This window comes from Pleuronectes platessa, chromosome 7, assembly GCF_947347685.1.
Source record: "Pleuronectes platessa chromosome 7, fPlePla1.1, whole genome shotgun sequence".
Classification (NCBI taxonomy): domain Eukaryota; kingdom Metazoa; phylum Chordata; class Actinopteri; order Pleuronectiformes; family Pleuronectidae; genus Pleuronectes; species Pleuronectes platessa.
Genome location: NC_070632.1, coordinates 21,114,246 through 21,137,755, shown reverse-complemented (window position 1 = coordinate 21,137,755; position 23,510 = coordinate 21,114,246). Strand labels below are relative to the sequence as shown.

The 23,510-nt window shown below is 41.0% G+C and overlaps 4 protein-coding genes across 6 annotated transcripts in view; 2 read left to right on the top strand and 2 right to left on the bottom strand.

Annotated features, from left to right (window-relative positions):
- Positions 1 to 110: 110 nt before the first annotated feature.
- On the bottom strand, positions 111 to 6,752 carry LOC128444325 (patatin-like phospholipase domain-containing protein 2). The gene is made up of 8 exons (XM_053426725.1): positions 6,426 to 6,752; positions 4,330 to 4,562; positions 4,140 to 4,205; positions 3,033 to 3,242; positions 2,874 to 2,934; positions 2,598 to 2,798; positions 1,826 to 1,967; positions 111 to 1,474 (listed from the first exon to the last, which is right to left on the bottom strand). The coding sequence occupies exons 1-8, from the start codon at positions 6,628 to 6,630 to the stop codon at positions 1,357 to 1,359; spliced, it is 1,236 nt and encodes a 411-aa protein (XP_053282700.1). The 5' UTR covers positions 6,631 to 6,752; the 3' UTR covers positions 111 to 1,356.
- Positions 6,753 to 6,858: 106 nt separating this feature from the next.
- On the top strand, positions 6,859 to 12,584 carry si:dkey-10o6.2 (uncharacterized protein LOC100124608 homolog). Of its 2 annotated transcripts, none has more exons than XM_053426728.1 (9): positions 6,859 to 7,094; positions 7,778 to 7,942; positions 8,253 to 9,440; positions 10,121 to 10,245; positions 10,328 to 10,394; positions 10,751 to 10,901; positions 11,167 to 11,309; positions 12,010 to 12,120; positions 12,290 to 12,584. In XM_053426728.1, exons 3-9 carry the CDS (start codon positions 9,288 to 9,290, stop codon positions 12,467 to 12,469), a joined length of 930 nt encoding a protein of 309 aa, XP_053282703.1. In that variant the 5' UTR covers positions 6,859 to 7,094; positions 7,778 to 7,942; positions 8,253 to 9,287; the 3' UTR covers positions 12,470 to 12,584. The 2 variants fall into 2 exon arrangements, with proteins under 2 accessions (XP_053282703.1, XP_053282702.1); XM_053426727.1 differs by having other exon boundaries at positions 7,715 to 7,942.
- Positions 12,585 to 12,660: 76 nt separating this feature from the next.
- Positions 12,661 to 20,945, bottom strand: LOC128444323 (nucleobindin-2). Of its 2 annotated transcripts, none has more exons than XM_053426721.1 (13): positions 20,812 to 20,945; positions 20,000 to 20,137; positions 19,663 to 19,770; positions 19,438 to 19,570; positions 18,172 to 18,275; positions 16,619 to 16,804; positions 16,210 to 16,300; positions 15,976 to 16,034; positions 15,762 to 15,854; positions 15,470 to 15,559; positions 15,154 to 15,324; positions 14,762 to 14,816; positions 12,661 to 14,147 (listed from the first exon to the last, which is right to left on the bottom strand). In XM_053426721.1, the coding sequence occupies exons 2-13, from the start codon at positions 20,135 to 20,137 to the stop codon at positions 14,014 to 14,016; spliced, it is 1,362 nt and encodes a 453-aa protein (XP_053282696.1). In that variant the 5' UTR covers positions 20,812 to 20,945; the 3' UTR covers positions 12,661 to 14,013. The 2 variants fall into 2 exon arrangements, with proteins under 2 accessions (XP_053282696.1, XP_053282697.1); XM_053426722.1 differs by having other exon boundaries at positions 12,661 to 14,108.
- A 2,359-nt stretch (positions 20,946 to 23,304) lies between these two features.
- pik3c2a (phosphatidylinositol-4-phosphate 3-kinase, catalytic subunit type 2 alpha) overlaps positions 23,305 to 23,510 on the top strand; it is a 40,468-nt gene continuing 40,262 nt past the window's right edge. The window contains exon 1 of the mRNA XM_053426719.1: positions 23,305 to 23,430. The gene's annotated coding sequence lies outside the window, so the exon portion shown is untranslated. The remainder of the gene's footprint in view (positions 23,431 to 23,510) is intronic.

The window sequence follows — 23,510 nt, the reverse complement described above, 5'->3', positions numbered from 1 at the left end:
TCAGTCCGTCAGGTAAAGATTTCTGTGCCTCAAAAATTCTCCAGCTGCATAACAGGTATTTGTTACTGTCCTGCTCTTCTACATTGAAAAACAATACACTCTAAAACAAGTTACATAATCAATACAATTTTATTTGTATAGCCCATTTTCACAAATTGTCTCATAGGGCTTAACAAGGTGCAACCTCCTCCGTCCTTTACAAGACTTAGAAAAAAGCTACCAAAAGAACCTTTTTAACGATGGAACAAACATAGAAACCTTGGAGAGCCACATGTGAGGATCTCCCTCTCAGGATGGACAGAAGTGCTATAGTTGTGCATGTAACTGAACTCTTAACACAAAAAAAAAAAACTGTATTTACAACATTGATTAGAAGAAACAGTTTGTAACATAGTGGAAAGTGTGTCAATGTTTAAAGGATTTGTACATAAGAACAATATCTGATAGAGCTGAAGGGAGCAGCTATGTGAAATGAATTGAGTAACTGTCAGTAAAGGTAGAGACTGAATGTAAAAATCTACATATACAGAAAAATGACTTGAAATAACTACTTCAATTGGTAGCAGGAGATCAATTAAGTTATATTTACACAGTTTATAACTTTAGATTTAAAGAACTGAATTTATTTTTATTTTTTTAGGTTGTTACCAATTACATTTTTCATTGTGGTGTCCCACTAAACACACTTCTAATATCCTATATGAATGTTTTTATAAAAAATATTGACATGTTATTTTTAAACCTTTCTTAAAAAAAAAAAAAACAGTGCCGATGAATTGTTGGCAGAAATCACTGGTAACAAAACTTCTTATATGAAAAGATGTCTGGAATGAATTTATTCACCATGATTCAAATGGTGGTCACTCAAAAGTGAGGTACTCATGAACTAGCTATCAATGTTACATAAATAATAAGTGACAATGCTTTTTTTTCTGCCTGGTTTATGGATGATGAGTGTCTACTTCTGTGGAATAAAGTCACCTCGCCACCTTTAGTCAGATTGGATGTTCGAAGGTCAGAAAACATGTGGAGGTGAGAGAGAGGAGGTTGAGGTTACTGTTGGGAATACCAAAGGAAAGGGATTTGTTTTAAACTTGTGGCTTAATGTTTTTGTCTGCTCCTGTCGGGTGTCAGATCTGAGCTTGAGGACCTGTTCCGACATCGAGACGCACTAGATGAAGACAAAGGCAAGAATAAAAACCAAGCAGGTTGACTGTTCTCGGTCTAACTGTAATCACATTATCTCTATTGGTTGTGATATAGCAGCAGAAAATGTGTAGGTTATTCAGGTGTGTCACAAGATCACATAATTACAGGCTTGCTGGTTTCCAGTACTTAAATGTCTACGTATAGCAGCTACAATTCAGCAGTTAGACTTATCCTTGCAGGCACAGACCTGTTGTTTCCTTCAGTGCAGAAATCTGTAGACGGCGTCAACAGTCTGTGAATGACTGCACAGCCTGACTGTAGCACACTGTCACAATACGAACAGTTCAAACAAGATAAGAAATATTGAAGCCAGAAATAAATCCAATCTGAGATATGATTTTTAAAGGGGCTGTTGCGTTTGGCTGCCTGAGACCTTGAAACTTGGAAAATGCAACTGTAAATCTCTCAAATGGAGAGGATCATAGTAGGCTGTGTTGCTGACTAAAACCAGTTATCATGGATGTAACATTTTAATTGGTTTGTATTCCATATTCTGTGGAGAAATGTGCAGGATATACAATGCATGTCTGCCTCCAATGGTTTTGACTAACTTATTCATATAAAAACTTAATGGGGAAATTTGACCAGAAAGACAAACCCCTTGTCTTTTCTTTACCTTTTAATGAGTAAGAGGCTCAGCTCGATCGGCAGCATGAGGAAGGTCAGCAGATACAAAACCAGCTTGACCGGAAGGAACTCTGTGAGCTGAGACCATGGACCCACACCACCAGGACTCTCCCTGCAGACCTCACGCAGGCCTAACACACACACACACACACACACAACACAAATTCATACAAGAGAATTCAAAGATGCTGTTGAAAATTTACTGAGTTTCATAAACAAATTTCCAACCCCACCGGAACCCTACTGTGCTCTGTGAAATACGCCTTGTACACAGTATTTGATCACAGATAAGGTCAGAATGATGACATGTCTTAAAGTAAACACGACTTTAATTAATTAAAAGAACGAGTTGTCTCAGATTTGATCTAAAAAACTATAATTTTGAGATGAGAAGTTTTAGTTACCTCCGACAATGGTTTTCCCCCTGCTTGTTTCTTTGTTTGTTTGTTTGTTTGTTCGCAGCATCTATTGGATGGATTACCAAAAAAGTGGAACGATTTGGTTTTGGTCAGAGAAGAACCTTTTACATTTTTGTCTGGATCTTGACCAGCATTATTTAAATTTCTTTAACATCTTCAATATAATGAGATTAGACCTTTTTTTAAATATTTTCTTATTCCCAGGAAAAATACATGGATCTTGATGAAAGACAGTCTGGCATATTTAGGGAACTGAATTGAAGGGACTGTGGGGCCTTGGTGAAGGTATCTTAGCAGGTGAAGGATCAAACCGGCCACCCAAGTCTAATCTGTGTCATTTACTTTTCTTGATATCATCCGGGAGGTTCTCTATGACTTTCTGGTCAAGCCAGTGATCCTCCTCTGGTGCAGGATTCAACCCGTTCAGGTGAGTCTTCTCGGACTCGTCCGCTTGAGCCAATTTCTTCCAAAACTCACAAGTAGGTTTGACTGTTTCCATGTCTGACACCAAGCTGCAGGGAAGACATTGTGTCCCAAGCAGATCTGTAAGAGACAGCTGATTAGGATCATGTTTTATTTGTCACTATGTGTGTGATGAAAGTGACGAGTAGTTCTCACCTTTTTCTCTCAAGAAACGAAGAGCATCCATGTAGCCGTTGTGACAGATCTCTGCCAGTTTCTGTCGAGAACAAACGTTAGCGATGAACAAATCTTTGCTATTCTTTTACAGCAGAGAACCTCCTGATGCTTTCAAAAGGACCCTGAAAGTAAACCAACCTCAAGTCTTGGAGGTAGGAAGGAAGTACAGATGCGGTGCACGTTGCCAGTGTTGATCTGGATGCTGACGTTGCCGTAGTGCACGTCGAAGAAGTTGAAAGTACCCTCCCTGGGGCAGATGTCGCTCTCACCAGAGAACGGGGCCACAGTGATGGTGTTTCTGTTCTCGAACAGGGGCATGTTGTTGCTCAGGGCTCCGTCCATGTAGTACTGAGAGGAGAGGGAGCAGACTGAATGAACTTGACTATTTTAGGTGACCAGACACACTCAAAGCTTATGGTATTGAATTCAATTATTTCTTAATTTATACATTTATATATATATAGCCTGTCCTATGTACACTGCGGGCGCAGGATATGTAAAGCCCCTCTGATGCTTTTCATTTCACAACAGTGACAAACAATGTTCAGGCTTTCAATCACTATTGTAACCTGGTGAAGACCAAAGAGAGTCAGGGAAACAACCATTGGTCTCAATTCACATGCATAGATAAAGGAGGCTGTGATAAGGGGAGTCAAGGAGAGAGGTTCAGGGGATCGTCCAGTTTCACAGAGGTAGAACCATAGAGGGTCGAGCTCAGCCCTCACGATGCATTTTTACTTGAGAATTGATGCCACCAAAAAATAACAACATACCTCACAATAAGGGCACTTATTTAGCCAGAGGCCAAAATTGTGGTTGCTTGAGCACCACCTGGTGTCTATCTGTGTACGTGCCTGCTTCCAGCTCTTTGGTTCTGAGTCGTACCAAATATTTGTGTGAATTTAAATTATTACAATTAAAAAAATGTATTTTTATATAGTCGATCATAGCGTGTTTAAAGCATTTCCCAGTAAAACCCCAGAGTTGTGTGATGATCAAGTCATCAAACACAGTGATCTATCAATTACAATGCTCATTATGCAACAGGTGCAGCCAGAGTATTTACTTCTTTTTTCCATTCTCTATTTCTATTCATAGGATTCGAACATTCCAATGCTGTTTTGAAGTAAAGAACACTGTTGTGTAACCATTCAGCTAATCCTAAAGAATCTGTCAACTGGAGTTATCAGGGACAATACAGGAACATGCAGTGGAATGAAACGAATAAAAAGTGTTTCTACTCACCACTCCACGGTAGGAAGGTGGAGTGAAACCACAGTAAACAGGGAAAAAGCAGCTGCACATGAGAACCTACAAAGAGAGACAGTGCAGGTCAAAGCCTCGGAACCGAAGAACGTCATAGACATTTTTTCTGAAAGAGAATCAGAGCATATGTTGTGAAACCGAACCAGTGTTTTTCTCTGCTCCATTGCACCTGAATGAGCTCTTCTCTGCTCTCGAACTCTGACACCAAGACATTCTGTCCATCAGCCAGTCGGGTGAGGGAGACGCAGAGCTTCCCCGAGGCCCGGCGGTGAGCGTCCTCTGGGAGTTTCTCCATCAGAGTCTCCTGTACCCTCCGCAGCAGGCTGAAGGTCGGGTGGAAAACGCCCAGTGTTTGTTGCCGGGCCTCTTTCGCCATCGACAACACATGGACACAGAATTGTTCTGTGAAGGGAGGATGTGGCAAAGTGTGAGTCTCAGTCTGAGGAGTCATGTTGAATGGAGGAGAAGAAATCAGAGAAAGCAGAAATCTCAGAGATTTAAAAAATATACATATTTTAGGAGAGATACAGAAAACAAGCAATTGATGCTTGTCTTGTTATCGAAAGCTTCATTTTGATGTTGACAGTCCTTATATGATTTTTTTAATTGTTGTATCTGTTCTTACCTTCATTTTTTTTTTTATTTGTTGGTACAGGTTACTGACCTTTAAAAATAAGAAACAACTACAAAGCATTGTCAGAGTTTGCAGGAAAATATCCGGCACTGAACAACCTCCCTAACCTGCACAAGGTCAGGTCCTTGAAGAAGGCCTGGTCGATTCCTGCTGAACCCAGTCACCCCCTGTTTTTTGAGTTCACACTGCTTCTGTCAGGCCACGGATATTTCCTACCTTGATGCAGGACAAACAGATGTAGGAACTCATTTGTCCCTGCTGTCAGTAGCCCTTTAAGTACTCCAACATGGTTGTATCAAGTATTTATTGTGTATTTTATGTTTTTATCTTTTATTTATGTCCACTGGTTGCGTGATAGCTCTGCTGGCTGTACAACAAATTGCCCCTCGGGTCAATAAAAATACCTAGACCTAGATCAAGAAGAGAAGAAGAGTACAGTGATGTAGTGTTCAGATAAACATGAGAGGGAGGGTAGAGTGTATTTGTAATTGTTGTTTGATTTTCGGGTTAGGACATGGTTCAAACTAATTAAACTAATTATCCAAGAAAGATTAGTAATTCATCAAATTCAGCAATATCTTTTTCTTTTTAATTCCTTTGCAACTTCTATGTATTGAAGAGAGAGAAACCATATCCCCGACTCATTGGCAGAAGCTGCAATAAACACACTGAGGCATTTGATCTGATATTGCTGTGAGTCAATTTTTATTCTTTGAACTTAAAAATCAAAGCTGTAGCTACATTATTAACATGAACGCTGTAAAAAATATATATTTTGTATTTTCCCTTATGTGTGATGTTATTTAGTGTTCGTTACGATATTATTGTGTGTGTTCAGTCAGTGAATGGTAGAGGGGAGATGGGCGTTTGTCCCTCGTTGGACTCCCTTGCCTCTGACCCCCTTGTGACATCTGGACTTTGGCCTCACTATTGACTCTATGTGTGTGTGTGTGTGTGTGTCAATGAACCTGCCAAATACATTGTTTACTCCAAGTATCCATCACATCACTTGCTCTCAGATAACATGTCCTTGACCTTTCTCTATTACCTCTCTGAACCACAATTACTACAGTAGGAAGAACTTGTATGCACACTGTAAGTGAAAAAAAAAAAAGATTTACCTGTTCTCTATACATATTATAAATCGTAAATGTATCCATACTGTCACTATAAACTCTAAAGACAGATCTCTTCCGACTACACCTTGGTTAAGAAGATGATGTCTAATAAACCAACCTCAACTCTGGTGTTTATAAAAGTTTACTCGCACTTATATGTAGCACTTGTAGTTTGGCTTTCTTGAAGCAAATTGAACTTACTTGCTTCTCGCTGTCCTGGGTTTGTATCCTCATGGTTGAATGCATTTATAGTAAATTACTTTGGATAAAAGCATCAACTAAATGAAATAAGGCTAAGGAATATACTAATTACTTGGTGTCTGATTTATTTTAGAAATGTGTGTCAAATGTGTGCGCTCTATAGCGGGAAATGAATTGATGGTTTTAAATAGACGTACACAATTTTTTAACACCTAGTTTCTACATGAAAGGTCGTAATAGCAGCAATCCTCATTCGACACACACAGAAATTGGATAGTTTACGTTACACGACGAGCTGGGACTGGGACTCACCAAGTGGAATCCCAACAGTCAGAGCTGCGGCGACGAGGCAACCAGACGAAGCTCCACAGATTTTAGAAGCACCATGAATCAGCCATGGTACCCGCTCCAGGATACAGCTGGAGGCTCCCAGGTGGTAAACACTCCTGAAGCCACAACCTGCGAACGAGAGGTTCCACTCCTCAACCCAGCTGAGCGGATTCTCTGAGGCCTCCATACACTTAACCAGGTAGATGGAGTGGAACGTCAGAAGTGCATCTCCTTATCCGGCATGCTGTTTGATCAGGCTGGAGTTCAGTTGGTGCATTTGGTTTCACACATGTTATCTGTTGTCTTATCTGCACTCCATTGAGAGGAGAAGTGGGCAGAGTGTCAGTAGACTACGGTACGGGGGAGGGAGGGGGGGAGGGGGGGATTGCGCAACTTACTAAACTCGGCCGTCACATGTTTCAAAATAGTAAACAAGCTGGAAAAACGGCACACACACACACACACGCTGGTTAAAACTGGGGCAGCTGCAGGATATGTGATATAATGTTCATAAGTTACAGCAGCATGGGGGGAACCAAAAAGGGGCCCAACAACATCCCCAGCTCCTGATTGGCTACTCATTAGCACACCATCGTGGTCTCAAAATGGAAGAAAACAGATTCTTATAATTCTGAAGCCTGTTGACGAATGGTGAGTTAATCAGTTATTATGAATTGATCGTGCTACTGGTTGTTTTATATGATATGATTCTTTGCAAATGCAGATCAGATGATCCAAAACCAATCAGATTAATTTAATTAAAAGTTTCAATATTCCCGAAACAAAAACACAAGCTTTACGTGATCGTTTATCCATATTCAAAGCTAATTACCTCCATCAAGTAGGGGGCATTTTCCTCAGCAGGAATACGTAAAAAATTGCTTTCCATCAAACTTGGAAGGATGTGTTATGTGTCAGGGAAGAAGTCATTAAAATAGGTTAGATAGGTTGTTTTCCACATTTTCATTGATTGCTCGAAGAATGTTTCATGGATCATGATGAACAAAAACCTGACATGTTAAGTAGACTGATATTTATGAGTGTGTGTGATTTGGTGCAGATCCAGAAAGAAAATTGTAATTGTAAAACTGTAAATCTTACAATTGTTTAACTTCCTTTCAAATCCATGTGTCCATTGGGATGCTATGAGCCAGGTGGAATCCATAGCTGTTTTATACAAAAAGCTTTTTTCGTTTGTTTACTGTATCTGAGGTACCTAGAACATTTTTTTATTTTTCTTTATTCAAAGATTTTGCATTATTTTCTTACAGTGCAACACCAAACCTATTTACTTGAATGCAGAAAAGGACAATGAATCTTCGGTTTTCCAACAGTTTAAAGTTTGCTCAAATGGAACATTTCGGATCCAGCCCACCGCTCTGTCCAGTCCCCAGCATCCCCCTACACATTGAGGTGACTCTGCTGTGGCTTCCCATTGATGTGTAGGGGGTGGAGTCAGGAGCATGTGATCAGCCTCACTGTGTGGGTCCAAGGTGAAGGTAAGGCTGGGGGGGGCATTTACTGGGGTCATTGGAGGCGGGCTTGCATCTTCTGTTCTGTTATTCAATATGTTCAGGCCTGATGGCAGACCGGTACATCTGATCAGTGCAGATCATCTGGAATCGGCAAAAGGTGAAAACAAGGATTTATCGTATCTTAAAGGTAGTCAGTTAAAAGACGCTAAAAAACAATGTGAGGTTCTCACCTGTGTGCTAGAGAGCAAATACAAGCAGGACACATTTAGCTTTACTGCATTACACTGAACAGTCACAGCAGCTCAGATCATTGTTTTCCTTATTACCTCTTCAGATGTTAGCCAGGAGCTTCTCTATGATGTGTGGATCCAGACAGAAGTGCTCCACCTGAGGACGTCTCAGTCCATTCTGCTGCTTCTGTCTGCTCCTTCACCAACTCCCGACCGGCAAGGAGCTTGTGTTTTCTATTGCATTTGTTAGTTAGTTAGCATTTTCATGCAAAAAAGCTGCACCACTGATTTTGATAAGATTTTGTGGAGGGGTGGGGAGTGTCACACGCAAGAACACGCAGTCTCCCAGAGGCCGAACATGGGCGTCCTCTGGAAGGCCTCCCTGCAAAGAGTCCTGCACCACCTGCAGCAGGCTGGAGGCTGGCTGCAGGGACCAAAGCTTGTGCTTCCGGGACTCTTTATCCATACACATCGAATCTGCAAAGCATTTCTCTGCACAGAGCATTTAGATAAGTGATTGGATGACTGTAATATCTTAAAAACAAAAGTGATGCTGAAAAGGACTTTTTTTAATTGACCATCTTGTGTTACTTAGATCACATTTTGGATTCAAAAATATATATTAGTTTGTTTCTCTTCTTTTTCACAGTCAAGTTATGTGTACAGATCACCATCTATAGTTCCTTCCTAATTAGTTCTCTTGCTTGCTCTTTGTGGGAACATTCTCTGTGACTCATTTCAATGTGGGAGATTATTTGACTGAAGTGGGGTGTGACTTGCCTAGAGGAGTTCCAGAGCAGCAGCCATCAGAGCCCAGAGCTAGAGCCATCGACTTTATAGACGTCCTGTACGAAGCTGCTGGCACCGACCTATAAATCCCCATGAAGCCGCAGCCTGCGAAGGAGACGCTCCACTCTCTTCTATGCAAACATCTTCTCAGGTGGACCCCTGTTTACTGAAGAAACAGACTCCTCTTAAGGTCAACCTTTCACTGGGTGCGCCTCTTTCCTATAGGCTGCAAGAGGTCACATGACGAGAGCGCCTCAAGATACGGTAGTAATCAACTTTTGTGGGTCTCCAAGGGTTTCTCAGTTGAGTTGCAACCGTTTGCAGAGAACTTTGCTCGTAGTTTGTTGAAAATGAGTATTCCCGTAGTGGACTTCGGTGCATGCAGCCTGGATGAGCGAGGTGTGCAGAACGAGCAGCTGCAGGGTTTGGCCAACGAGCTGAAAGCTGCTTTTACAGAAGTTGGATTTGTGTTCCTGAGGAACACCGGGATCACGGACGAGGAGGTGAGAGCAGCACAGACGATCGTTTTGCACAGTGATTCTCCACTCTGCTGGGTCGCGGACCCGTTTTCTGGAGAAAAAAAATGTCAAGAAATGTGCTTTTATTTTGAAGGGGCTTTTTTATGCAGCAGAGTGCCGTCCATTAACACTTCATAATAGTGCAGTGTTGAATGTCATATATTCAGTGAGTGAGTATTCTCAGCTGAAGCTACATCCTTTTAGTCTTTTTTAAACTACTTCTCAGTAGTGGACTTTTTTATTTCATGTTTGTGCATGAACGCACCGTTGAGTCTGTTAAAAAAAGGCTGAAGTTACTGAATTGTTATGCATGTTGTATTACCTCGTGTCCCTAATATGCACTCTCTTGGTTTTTAATTCAAATGCAGCTGAGTGTAAAAGGGAATATTTCCCTCTGTAGCAGCGCCACCTGCTGGTCGTTTTGGTTTATCATTAAACTTGTTTTTTTTTGTGTTGGCATACTGTGATATTCTGTACCATCTCAGGTTCAAACTGCACCCTCTTTTCATGAAATAAATACGAGAAGTTGGGTCGCGTCTGGTCATTAAGGGATGATGGTGGGTCCCAAAGCCAGACCAGTTGAGAACCACTGCTTTAGTACACAGGATCCTGCGTAAACGTAAACCTGGAGGGTGTGTCTCCTCTCCTGCTGTGTGATTGGAAAGGTGCAACGTGTTATGCGAGTATCCAGGGATTTCTTCCTGCAGCCGGATGAGGTGAAGAGGCCCTTCAGCAGGAAAACCTTCGCCAACAATCCCAACCACGGCTGGGTGTCTCTGGAGGCTGAGAGGTGGGATTCACTACAGGGAACACACACACCTTATCTGCTCCATCATGCTGTCTTTGTTTTAACTGACACCACTGCTCTTCAGGTTGAATCCACGTCGACCTGGGGACCTGAAGGAGGCATTCAATACAGCCTCACTCCACCCTGACATAGTAATAACGTCTCCCCTATCAAAGATGACTTTTGACCATGTTATGTGACAGACCTACTGCATCATGATATATCAAAGAAGATTGCCCTTAGAATCAGCCGTGGGGTCAAAGTACAAGCCATTGTAAAGTTCTGTCCTACTTTTTTATTTTTTACCTATAATTATTATCAGCTGATATTGTATTATAGGCAAGAAATTGCTTTGTAGAAATAATGTTAGTCACGATACATTTGAGGTTATTTAGAAACCGTGGCCCTATAACATGTGCACTATTAAGTTAACTAATATCAACAGTATAGTTTATACTTGGAATTCGAAGTTGTTCAGGCACTAATGAACATCCGGCCTGTGCTGTAGAAATGGCCAGACGCTGTGGCGGACTTCCAGGAGATCCAGACGTCTTTCTTCCAGCGCTGCAAGGAGCTGAGCCTGCGGGTGATGAGGGTGATGGCCCATGGTCTAGGTCTGGACCAAGAGGTGTTCCTGGGTGCACACAGCTTAATAGGAAGTATGTCCCTGCTCTTATTGTATAAGTGTATCAGAAAGACAATCAGTGAGTCCAGCTCAGAAGAGATTTGCTCAAGGGCACGTTGGTGATGGCTAAGAAGGATGAAACTTCCTCACTTTAAACAAATGTAGCTGAAGTAACACTCATGGGTAGATGACTGACAACGTGCCCTATCTCCCAGTAGCATAGGTTTTGAGCTCACTATATAACTCTCCTAATATTTAGATGCCAGTCAACCTGATCATGTCTTCTGTGTCTCTTGTAGCTGATGAGAACGGCACGACGCTGCGGTCTCTGTACTACCCACCAGTGGACAGTGGGAAAGCCAAGGAGGGTCAGCTGCGGTGTGGAGAGCATTCTGACTACGGCACCATCACACTGTTGTTTCAGAGCTCTGAGGGTCTGCAGGTCATCATACTCGCATCTCCACCTGTCTGGATGCTCGGCAACTTTTAAAAACCAAATGTTCCTCCTTTACTAAGAGCTACTTCAGGAAGTCTTTTTCATTTAACCAAATCAAAACTCATCTACCAGAGAGGACTGTATGGATACCATATGGAAAATGTACCTTTGAACAGTATGCCTTTTCTTATTGAGCAGCACATACCTGGAACACACTGCCCAAAGAACTAAGGAACACGACAACCAAAGATTCCTCCAATCTGACAAAACACTGGTTGTTAGTCATTCAAAAATGCCATGATCTTGAGTACGGGTTACTGATGTTGTACTGATAATTCGTTTTTTGACTTTTCCTCTGTCTAATCTCTAATCACTTGTCATTTGCGTTTTTGTGCTTTCTGTATGCCTTTGTCTATATTTTTACACGTCTACAAGTTATTTGTATGATTTTTACCATCAACTTGCCAGCGACTGCAGGTAAAAACTACCCTGCATGGCTGGATCTGGCACATTCACATGTTGGGCTCAAGTACACATGTTAATTAATGTGCATTGTCCCTTTTTAAATAAATACACAGAACTTTTAACATTTATCTTTAAAAAAACAACAAGATGTTTTAAACAGAAAAATTTGGCCTGGTTTCTTACATTTGTTTTTCTTGTTGTCTGGAGAAAACTCACACATGTACTGCACTTTAATCCTCAGGTCCGTAAACGTTCAGGGGAATTCATCTGTGCTCCCTGTGTCCCTGGAGCCGTCCTCGTCAACATCGCTGACCTGATGCAGCGCTGGACCAGCGACCAGTTCGTCTCTGTGGTGAGTTACAAGACATTCCTCCACAGTTTGGTTAGAGTTCTATAAACAGGTTTGAAGAGACCTGAACTTCTCAAAACACTACAGAGTTTCAGGGGTAAACAGTGTTTATATGTAATATAATGTATGACAGAATCCAAACTTCAAATTTAATTTGGTCCCTTCTGCACAGCTCCACAGAGTTTTACTGCCCCCTGCTGGAGACTCCAGCACACGTCAGTCCCTGGCTTTCTTCGTCCAGCCTGACGATGAGGCTGTGATCTCCTGCTGCGACGGTTCCAACAAATATCCTCCAGTTCAGGCAGGAGAATACCTCAATGAGCGTTTCAATAACTCGTATGGGCAACGCTAAACAACCCTCCATGAATTCTGTGTTTTTAATTCATGTGGTAGGAAGTAACATTTAATAATGTTGAATATTTCACCTCGCATCCCATGTTTCGACATTTCTGGTTGTGTGTGTGTGTGGGGGGGGGGGGGGGGGGTGTGAGTGTGTTTGTGTGTGCACTTGTGTGCGTATTAAAGAGAGACAACCCTCCAAACTGCAGGCTCATTCACTTTATTGTCCACATTCAAATCCTCAAATAAATAAATAAAACTTGAAGTAAACTGGGCTCTACAGATGTTGGGAGGCAGACAGATTTGACTGCTTTTATAAAGGAAGACAGAGATTTACCTGCACCTCAAAAGATCTGTCTTTGCATCCTGATTTTATCTCTTATCTGTTGCATTACCCTTAAAATATGACTGTTTTGAAATCTGTTTTTGACCATGTGACTCTTGGATTAAACTCCCAAGCTAAGTTGATATAGAGTGTAGAGTTGATGTAGAGAAGAGGTAAATTATACCATTTTGAAAAATGACACAGATTCGAACACATGCACTCACAAGCACTGACAAAAGCACACTGTAAACAACCAATTCAGAACTCACATACTCACTCTAAAACCAGCACAATTGCAGTAATTTAAATATATAATATATGTAACTTCATCTGTAAAATAAATATGTACTTCAATCATCTGGTCCATGGGAGGAAATATAGAAAATACAAGTGAATTTTTTTTTCTGCTTTCAATACATGTAAGAGTTTCATTGCTAGTGAGAAAAATCCAAAAGAGAACAATGTTTGATGATCTGTGTCTAATTGTTGCAGTCTCATTAAAGTCTCATAAAATAGTAAAGAGATTTTGGAGGTCAAGATCATATTGAATTTTGTTAAACACGATACTTTGAAATGAAACCTTATTACCAATGTAACATTTAATAGGTAAAGCTTTAAGTTTAAGTCTTTAAGAAAAATGTAACTTGAATTGCTGTATCCATATGGAAAATGAAAACTCTTCAGGACCATGTCATTCATTTGCCAGTAGTTCTACATGAACTCCGTGGTGACATATATAAAACATAGACTTATTTCTGAAATACTAAGCTCTCTTCACCTGAAAAAAAAAAGAAGCTGTGTTTTTGTCTTAGAGACAGTAGCAGTGACAATAAACTACAGTGCAAACTAAACAAAACATTCACTTATCAGGGCCTCCTCCCTTACACTCCCCATGGAGAACAGAGTCCTAGTTGTGACAAAACATCAATACGACAAAAACAAAAGAGTTGATTGTGAACACAGAAAAAATGAACAAGCTTTACATTTCAAGTCGAATCCACCAACAAGAGGAATAATGACATAATTGACAGAATTTAAGGCCTAAAATCAGACTTTCTCACATGCTCTTAATGTGACGGCATGTTTCTGTCCAGTGGTGTTTTGAAAAAATTCTAAATAGAAAAAAGAAAATTGGAATGATTTAAGGATAAACACAAACACACACACACTCACACATACACATGCACACACGGTCAGTGGCATCCCTGCAGCTGGCAGAGGGGTGAGACCTGCTAGGAGTGTCCTGGCACTGGTACATCTTGCTGCTGGTGACCAGGGGGCAGTGGCTGGTTGTTTCCTGGTATAACTGGTGCTGCGTCACCTTCACCTGCAGGAGAGTCACAATGGCCCAACTTTTTATTTGGATCTGCACAAAATTGCACACACTCATTACTATCAGTTCTCTAAACATGCCTGACTGTTTCATCAAGATCCATGAATTATACACAGAAAAATCAATGAAAATTTTGAAAAATGCCTTATCTAGTTTGTCCAGTCTGGGCTACTGCAAGAAACATAAGGGCCTCCGTAAAGTGGACCCTCCCTGATGTACAAATAAAGTATTTCAATATAAAGGGCCCATTCTAGGGTAAATTAAACAACAATTTGTATAATTTCGATGAAACAGACTCGTGAAAGCATCACTAGGATTATTTTATATCCAATTTCGGTCATTAGATCCCTTTCCACTAAATCTTACAAACTGGACGTTTAAAGAAAGTGAAAAGAAATTCCTTGATCTGCCCCCTGATCCACATCTGCATCACATATTTCATAGGTTCTTCCCTGATCTCCAAACCACATCCTTCCACCAAGTTTTTTGATCATCCGTCCGGTAGTTTTTGTGTAGTCATGCTTATTAACATATGACAGACGTAACCTCCTTGGGGGAGGTGATCATGAGTCTGATAATGACAGGCCACAATCTTTAAGTTAGAGAAGTGTCTTTAGCCTGTAGACTCATTGAAATGTGATACTTACGTTTGACCTCAGCGTTTGTGCTCTGGGCTTTTATTCTATCCATTTCTTCTACTGCCTGAGGAGAGAGAAAAGGAGAGAAAATGTGAGAGAATCACAAAATAAGTGGGAACCCCCACGCTATATGTATATGCTACTGTATGCAAATATCAAAATATATATATTAGTTTGTATATTGTGCTTGCACTAAAGTGCATCGTAAACAGAATACAGTATTGTGTGGGTGCATCTCATCAGCACTGTTTACGAGAAAGTGAATATGTCATATGCAAACAAACCATGCATATCATGAATTAGAACTATGTGTGACATTGTGGTTATTGAGTGCAGACTACTAAAATCCTGATTGTGTTTCATCTATATAATGTTTTGATTGTTTTGTTTTTTCAGTCTACCTGCTGTAGCCCCAGCTTCTGAGCATTAAGCTCTTCCTGTTTCCTTTCGAGCTCCTCCCTCTGTGTCTGCAGCTCGGCCGACTTCTTGTTGATGTCATTCTTCTCGTTGGTCAGCTGCTGCTCATACTCCCTCAGCTCCTCCTCCGTGTATGAGGGGTTATTATCTAAAGTCTGTGCAGACAGGGGCAGGGTGGAGGGCAGGGAATGATCAGATGTAATGAATAGAATGAAAGAACAAAAGGAAATTCAGAGCCAGAGACACAAAAATCATCTTTCCAACTGTCCTGTATAAACAGAAGAAGAAAAGAGTTCTTACCTCCCACTCTTCTTTTTCGTGGAACTCCTCCTTCTGAGTGGCCGCCATGAACTCGCTCATTGACACGAGTCTGTCTTTATCGGTGTCCACCTGAACATCAACACAGGTATTGTCACAGGTATAGGAAACCGGAGTGCAGGGTAACAAGCTACGCCGACATGTGGAGAACATGCTAACTCCACACAGAAAGACCCTGGCTAAGCTGGAAATTGAATCTGTGTCAGGTGCTTGTCACCATGCAGCACGACTGAACATAACCCCCCACATCTGCTCTGTTACTGTGGCAGCTCACCTCGTTCATAACGTGCTCTCTCATGCGAAGTCTCTCCTCCTCCATCTGAACCATATCGTCTTCTTCATTCTCAGAGTTGTACACCTTTTCAAGCTTGAAGACAAAAACACAGAGAAATTTGATCTAAAAGGCTTCTTCGTTTAAATATGACCTTATCCTAAATGATGCAGAACCAGGGCAGTTAGACATAAATACACAAGCATATTGTAAATACCTCTTTAGTGAAAAGAGCTTCAAGCTCAGTCTCATCTAAGAAACCATCTCCATTACTGTCTGAAACACAAAACAAATGACTGGAATGAACAGGCCATTTCATTCATACCTAGTTTCATTAAGGAGTTTGTTGTATTAGATTAATGTTATTAATCTTATGGCTTAGTGGTACTGAAATGTATCGATAGACTATTTCTGAACAGATGGTCTTGGCAAATATGGCATCTGTGGTTACCATGGAGTTTGAAAAATGTCTTGGGTTCAAAGTCCTGTGGGTCCAAACCGTCGCCCTCCTGCCACACCTCCTTCAGCTGGTCTTCACTGCCCTGTACGCACGCACACACACACACACACACACACACACACACACACACACACACACACACACACACACACACACACACACACACACACACACACACACACACACACACACACACACACACACACACACACACACACACACACACACACACAGGTTGTCTGAATACTGCTGTTCAGTTGTCCACATCGTTCTTCAATCTAATAACTCAGATTAAAACCAAAGGTCATGAAAGTAATAGCTGAGGCTTCTGCTAATTAAGTAAAGGAGTTTCAGCCTCTGGTGCATTTTCTAATGAGGGTAACTCCAGCAGGAGACTTACTGGATGATTCACTTTGGGATGGTCAGCGTGTTTCTTCCTCATCTCCTCATAATGCTGCTCTTCCTTCTTGCGGTCCTCCTCACTCAAGTTCTTCAGATGTTCCCTCTTGTCGTGCTCCTTCATCATCTCATATCTCTTGAAGTCATCGTGACGGTCCTTGTCAAAGTTCTCCAGGTCTTTGGTTGCCTACGAATGAAAAAAAGAAGAAGAGAGAATTCATACCTTGATTGAATTTGATTCTTTCTGTCAGAACACAGGAGGCGCGGTCAGAAGCCCACTGCTTGGCAGAATGAATTTTTTATTCCATAGCTCAGCCTCTGCTCCAGGCAAAATGCTGGAACAATCTACGACCTGCTCTTCATGTTTACCTCATGCAGTAAAGATTACACAAATTGTACAAAGCTGATATGCACAATGTGTCTAATGGCTGCTGATCAGGTACTAATCAGAGAAAGTACCACAGAGTTTATCTAGTATTCCAACAAATTATTTTTTGGCACAGTGGTGGATTGGTTTGTTGACATGGAATCTAAAACCAGCTGTTTGGTGTTGTAGAGCTGAAGTATAGAAAATTACAAATGGATCCTGACTATTGACCCATTCGCAAACACATTGATTCAATATATATATGTGCAGCACTTCCTGTCGCCGTCCAGGGCAATTTGGGGGTTTAGTGACTTCAGCACCCAGAATAAAGGAGCCCGTGATTGAGCAAACTGTCTGGTTTGTAACTGGCCTGTTCTACCTCCTGAGCCACAGCCACCTGTCAATAATAGTTCAAATACACAAGTCATTGCCCTAAAATGAACCAAAATGGCAAAGTTCAGTCTACACCTGACTAATTATTATAGGGAGTTAACCCAGGTACTCCCATGAAATACATTACAGTTTCAAGTAAAGGCCTTTATCAACAAGCAAACCTTCAATATTGTTTGCATTTTACCGAGCAGTCCCCAAGGCATAACGACACTACTAAAAATGAAAACCATGCAGTTTAAAGTCAGATCACACATGCACTTGAGTGCACTTCTGTGTAAAGCAAAGAGTCATGCAAACTCAGTGAGTTGGCTTCCCCTTTCTCAATCCAGTCTCTTAAACCCAGTGAATATACCTCTGGTGAGCTAGTTCTCTCCAACAAAGGACATAAAGCTAAGAATACCTAACATGCTGACATGTGAACACTCCCAAGAATCACGTCATGTTTGAAACCTGGAATTCTCTATAGGCTCATGCATTCTAATTTTAGCAAAGAAAAAGGTGCTCTTCACTGAGATTACTGTATTATACTGTATTACTGTAATTATACGTAAGTCCTGTGATGCATTTTCACAATAGAAACAGCTCTACAGTACCCACAAAATGTGGTCGCAACAAACATGGGACGAAAAGTAGGTAAAACCATTGACTCCCAACAAAGCGTTGAAATGTAACTATGGGATACCCAACTAGTATGTATGCTAATGATGTGTGTGTGTGTGTCTGTCCTGTGTATGTGTGGGAGGCTGACAAATGTAGCAAACAGCGGTCAGGAGTTGTTCCTTCTCTAACTGTACCGATTTGATGAGGCGGTCCAGGTCGTCCACCTCAAACGTGTCTGGGTTCATGTGGTTGAGGTGCTCAAACTGCTTGAGCAGGGCCTGGTGGTTCAGTGTACGACCTGCAAGGGAGGGAATAATGAATTAATCCTGATTATCATTATTCATTTATTGACCTTTAAAGTCGATGTAGGTGGATAGGGAAGTAGGTGGATGGACTTTTTTTTATATCCCAAATTGAGATATTTCTGTGTTACAGAGGCAAGGTATTTTTGTGCATAACTGCTAGTTAACAGGTGATTAATATAATATAACATAACATAACATAACATAACATAACATAACATAATATAACATAATATTAAATAATATAATATAATATAATACAATATAAAACAGTTGTGTCATTCAATAAACTGACTCACTCGTTCCCATGTGTTGTCCTAAGACATTACGTGCTTCAGCAGTTCTTCTGTGCACCGGCTTTGTTTACTCAAGCTTCATTTCAAATAAACTCTGGGAAAGAGCTCAGTCTAAGTGAGTAGCTGCAAATTCGTTTTTCAGCATGATCGAATTGATACAACCCCATCTCTAAAATGTTTCCACACATCCTGTCCAAGTTGCTCCTTGTCTTGTCATGATGTCTCTGACCATCATTTTTTTTTTAATTGTTGACTTTTGTTCTTTAACTTCACTTTTATTAATATTTGTGTTTCCTTTATCTTATTTTATTTAACGTGTCATTCGGCAGTTGGAGAGATTACAAGTCACTGTGAGTTGAGGTAGTTGGAGTATTGCATCATGTTCTCGTGTCTCAAGAGCCTGATCCTCCATCTGACAGTGACCATGCCGCACACTCTGTGTTAGAGAACATCTTGTAAAGTGTCAAGAAGCAGAAGTTTGCTTGTGTCACATTATACCAGTATTGGCCTCTCTTCATTGGCTACCCTTTAAATTCTGGGTTGGTTTTAAAATTGTATTGTATTTTTTTAAGATTTCAAATGGCTGGAAAAACTTTATTTAATCCAACTGCTGCATCTTCATACTCCGTCCTGAACACTGAGGTCAGCCAACCTGATACTTGAGAGATCTATAGTCTTAAAAAACAGAAGCCTTTGCAGTGGCTGTGTCTAGTCACTGGAACTCTGTTTTGATATACATTTTATCAATTTGTTTATATTTTAGCTTGTTCGATACTTTGTTCGATGGTGGTTGTTTTAATGGTGCTCTATAAAAAAACTTTTACTTTTACTTGATGTCCACAGTACATGGAGGATCACTCACCATTCTCCCCCTGGACATCATGTTTGGCTTTGATAAGCATCCGCAGCCTGTTCATCTCCTCCCTCTTCAGCTCGTCCAGCTTGGTCCGAAAATTGTGGTGGACAAAGTACAGCTCTCTGGAGAGTTTGCCTTGCTGTGGGCGCAAAATCAACACGCCACAGCTCAATACAAACATGCTCTTGCCACAGGCTTGAAAATGTGTTTAGCGAGTAAGAAGCCATTTACCTTGATGTCATCCATGTTGGCATTTTTAAGCTTCTCTTTAAAGTGGGGGTCTTTCTCAAGGTACTCAATGACCTCTCTGAGGTAGCGGTCATAGTGCAGCCCGGTCTCCTGAGGCATAAACCAAACCACACAGTGTTGGTTGTCAGAGGACTAAAATGTACATTTAACTTCTTAATACCTAACTTCACATGGGCATTATGGATATACATTATCGATTATTGACATGCATTGACATTGTATATTTTTGGGGGGGTGCAACTCATTCCTGATATTGCCGTTGTTTGCTATGATTTAAGAGAAATGTCCGTGTGTGTGACACACTGAAATAATGACTCACAGCACTCTGTGGCGGCTCCAGTTCGTCCGCATCACGCTTCTCTTTGGACTTGTCCACACTGATAGGCACTGACTGGATACACAGCCACAAACTCAGCAGAACCAGCCCACAGCGGGCAGAAGCTTTGCTGCTCACCATCTGGTTACATACATTTAATAAGAAACAGAAAAATGAAACGGGAGTTAATTTGGTATGAAATTACATTAAATAAACAAAAATTGCCTAATAAGGTAGAAGAAATAAGGCTTGTGTGTCCGGTGTCCGACCCATATGTTTGTCTTTACAATAGCCAACCCCCTTCATTTCTCAAGTATTGCAAAAGGTGCACAGGCCACAACTTCTCTCAGGCACCATGTGAGATGAGGTTATGCAATTTTGGCTTTATCTGAAAAGGATCTATTTATTCATATATTTTGAATTCCACTTATAATCGACTTTTTATATTTACTGCGACATGTATTTTTATTCTATTCTGTTATTCCACTGTACTGTGATCTTGGAGCAAGCTGGCACAAGAATTTCTTTTGGGATTAATAGATTTGATTTGATTTGATCCTGTCTCTCTGTGCAGCACACGTGTTAGGTGGACGACCAAACAGCAAGATTACTTTCAAACAACCCCTCTGTCTGAGACCTGCAACTCACGAGCACATAAACCGGCTGGTGGTGCCATGTAAATAACAAGTTGTTTAAGGTTTCTAATTCCTAATCCCACAGAGGTACAAAAAGCTACAAAATAAGCCTTTTCCTTTGCTGGTAAATGTCAATAACAAACAGAGTGCATGTGAAGTTAGCAGTAACGCGACACGTACTTTGAGCTGGTGAGCTGAATCTCCACCGGGTGTAGTTTGTTTACAGCTGTCATGTAGCAGCTCTTATAATACATCCATGTCCACCACTAATACAAGTCTGCCGTGGCCACAACCTACAGGGGGGGTGATGTTCACCATGGCAACGGCCCGCCCCCGCAGCCTCCCATTGGGCAGAAGAAGATGCACGTGCTCAGTACGACAGTCGCGTTGAGAGCTGATTGGCCGCTGGGCCCGTTAGTCACAGCGTGTCAGAGCGTAATCTGCTCGTCCCCATGTTAAGGTGCGTTGAGCCAAACCGTACGTGGCGCTCAGAGTCCCTCCCGCGAGGGCGGAGTTAGCGCCTGATAGCAACACTAATGTGTTACGCGACAGCACGTGGCTACGAATAATAAATCATTAAGCCTGTTATAAGAGTTAATGTTATTCCCTGAAAAATGCAGGCAGCACCCTTTCTACCCACTTATTAAAAAAGGACACAAAGAGTAGAAATAGCCCAAAATTAAAAAGTGTATTCAGTCTCATTGGTTGCATCATTACAGAGCTTCCATTCACAATGTATACAAGATAAACTCAGTTGTCAGTTTGTAAATTACACTTGACTATAAAACTAAGGGCATCTAAGACAACAATATACAAAATCCTCCCTCCAGGTTATAATTCACTTATTGTTGTAAATGTTTTGAAGAGGTGCTGATTCTTCATTTTGGAGGATGCAGTGTGTGGCACTAACAGCACTTCAACTGTATTCAAAATGTTAACTATGTTCTGACACTGAAATGGGTACTTTACCCTTATTAAACAAAATGCCCCCTCACATTGATAGACTGTTCCTTGTAATTCACACTGATGCATTCAGTTTTTAAGTTTGTATATTTTAATGTAACTAGTTATGTAACAGCAGCTGATACTTCCCTTTGAATACTGGTTTTAACAGACGAAATCACATCACCCCTATCCTTCCCTCTCTCCATTGGCTTCCTGTCCATTTTAGAATTGATTTGAAGATTTTACTTGACATCTTAGCCCCGATGGCTGTTCCAAAGTCGAGGCTTAAAATTAAAGGTGACCAGGCTTTTGCCATCAGGGGCGCTGATGGCAAATGACGTCAATGTATATGTCTGGCCTTCCTGTCACATTGCTTCCTTCAGATTGTTATTTCTCTTGAATTTGACTTTTGCTTTGTTGTAAAAGCCCTTTGTAAACTCTGTTTAGACAAATAGAGTTGAATATTATTTGAAGTGTAGTAGAGTAAAAGTATGTAAGTATCCTAAAACTGTATTTTACTACAGTACTTAAGTAAATGTATTTAGCATTTCTGGCAAATGTATTGTATGAATGTTGCTGTGATTGTGTTATAACACAAATAACTGTGTTTATGTTTTGTGCATTGATTGTGTTGAATGTTGTTGTGTAATTATTTTCTTGTTGAGAATTGTGTATTTTGAAAGCCTATCTTGACAATGGCATACTTTAGGCTCCAGATATGATGACTTTAACTGGTTTGTACATTGTTATGTATCATTAATCTGAATCTGGAACATAATTAAAGCAATTAATTAAATGTAAATACAAAATTAAATGTTTTGGAGTAGAAGAGTAAAGCAGCTGAAACACAATAAATGTGCAAGCACTGCAAGAATGCACTTAGGTAAAGTATTGGTTACTTTCCACCATTGAGTGTCTCACTTGTAACACAACATCATTACAATGACTTTTTAATTGAGTTAAAGTTAATTTAGACAAAGGGACAAAATGTACCAAAGTAAAAGTAAAAGCAACACATTAACTTTTCTACTTGATTAAAAGTAAGTAAGGTCAACTACATCAATAACTTTCCCCAGTGCATATAAGGTTTATTACAAAAAGAGCACAAACTCTCACATTGCTGAAGACTGCGATGATGCTACTGAACTCACTTTAATGGTGATTTTGGCTGAGTCTCAGTCTCTTCAATCCAGTTGAGGTGTTTCTTCACCAGTGAGTGCAGGAGGCAGAGTCTAATGTTACCTGCCTGCTGGGATGGGCTCAATGGACCGATTCCACTGTGATCGCTGGTTACTTTTAAACAATGTGAACAAGTGAAGCAATGTATCGTAAAAAATTGAGTGAAATAGAAAATGCAGATATCTGCTGATATATGTGGTGGAGTAAAAGTGAAAGGTACCCGCAAATAAATCTACTGTAAGTAGAGGTACATGCTAAATGAACTCGAGTGCAGTAACTAAGTAAATGTACTTGGTAACACACACATTTTCAGTACATTCTGTATACAAATATTATGCACTTTTGCAAAGGCAGCATTTTGAATGTGTTTTTATATACTTGTGACCGAGTATTTGTACTTCAGTGAAAGATGTGGGTACTTCCTCCTGCACTCAGCATGAAAGTCCCTGCCAGTTTTACTTTCATTCTCTGGTCCGTACACTTGCTGCTGCTGCCCGCAGGATGGCGCTGCTCCCCCGTGCAACCCGCGGTGGAGCGCCCCACTGTGGCAGAAGCGCGATCCAACCCAACCTCCGTCCGACCACCTCGACAGGAACTGACGTCGTCTCGGTGCAAGTGGATGGAAAAAAAATGCAGCTGCAGGAAAAATGGCTCCAGACGCCACACCGCTGAAAGGTAAGAAGACAAACCTCCGGTGCAGTGGACATGAGTGTGGAAAAGTTCCCCCCCGCGGTCGAGTGGAAGCGGCCGCTCCG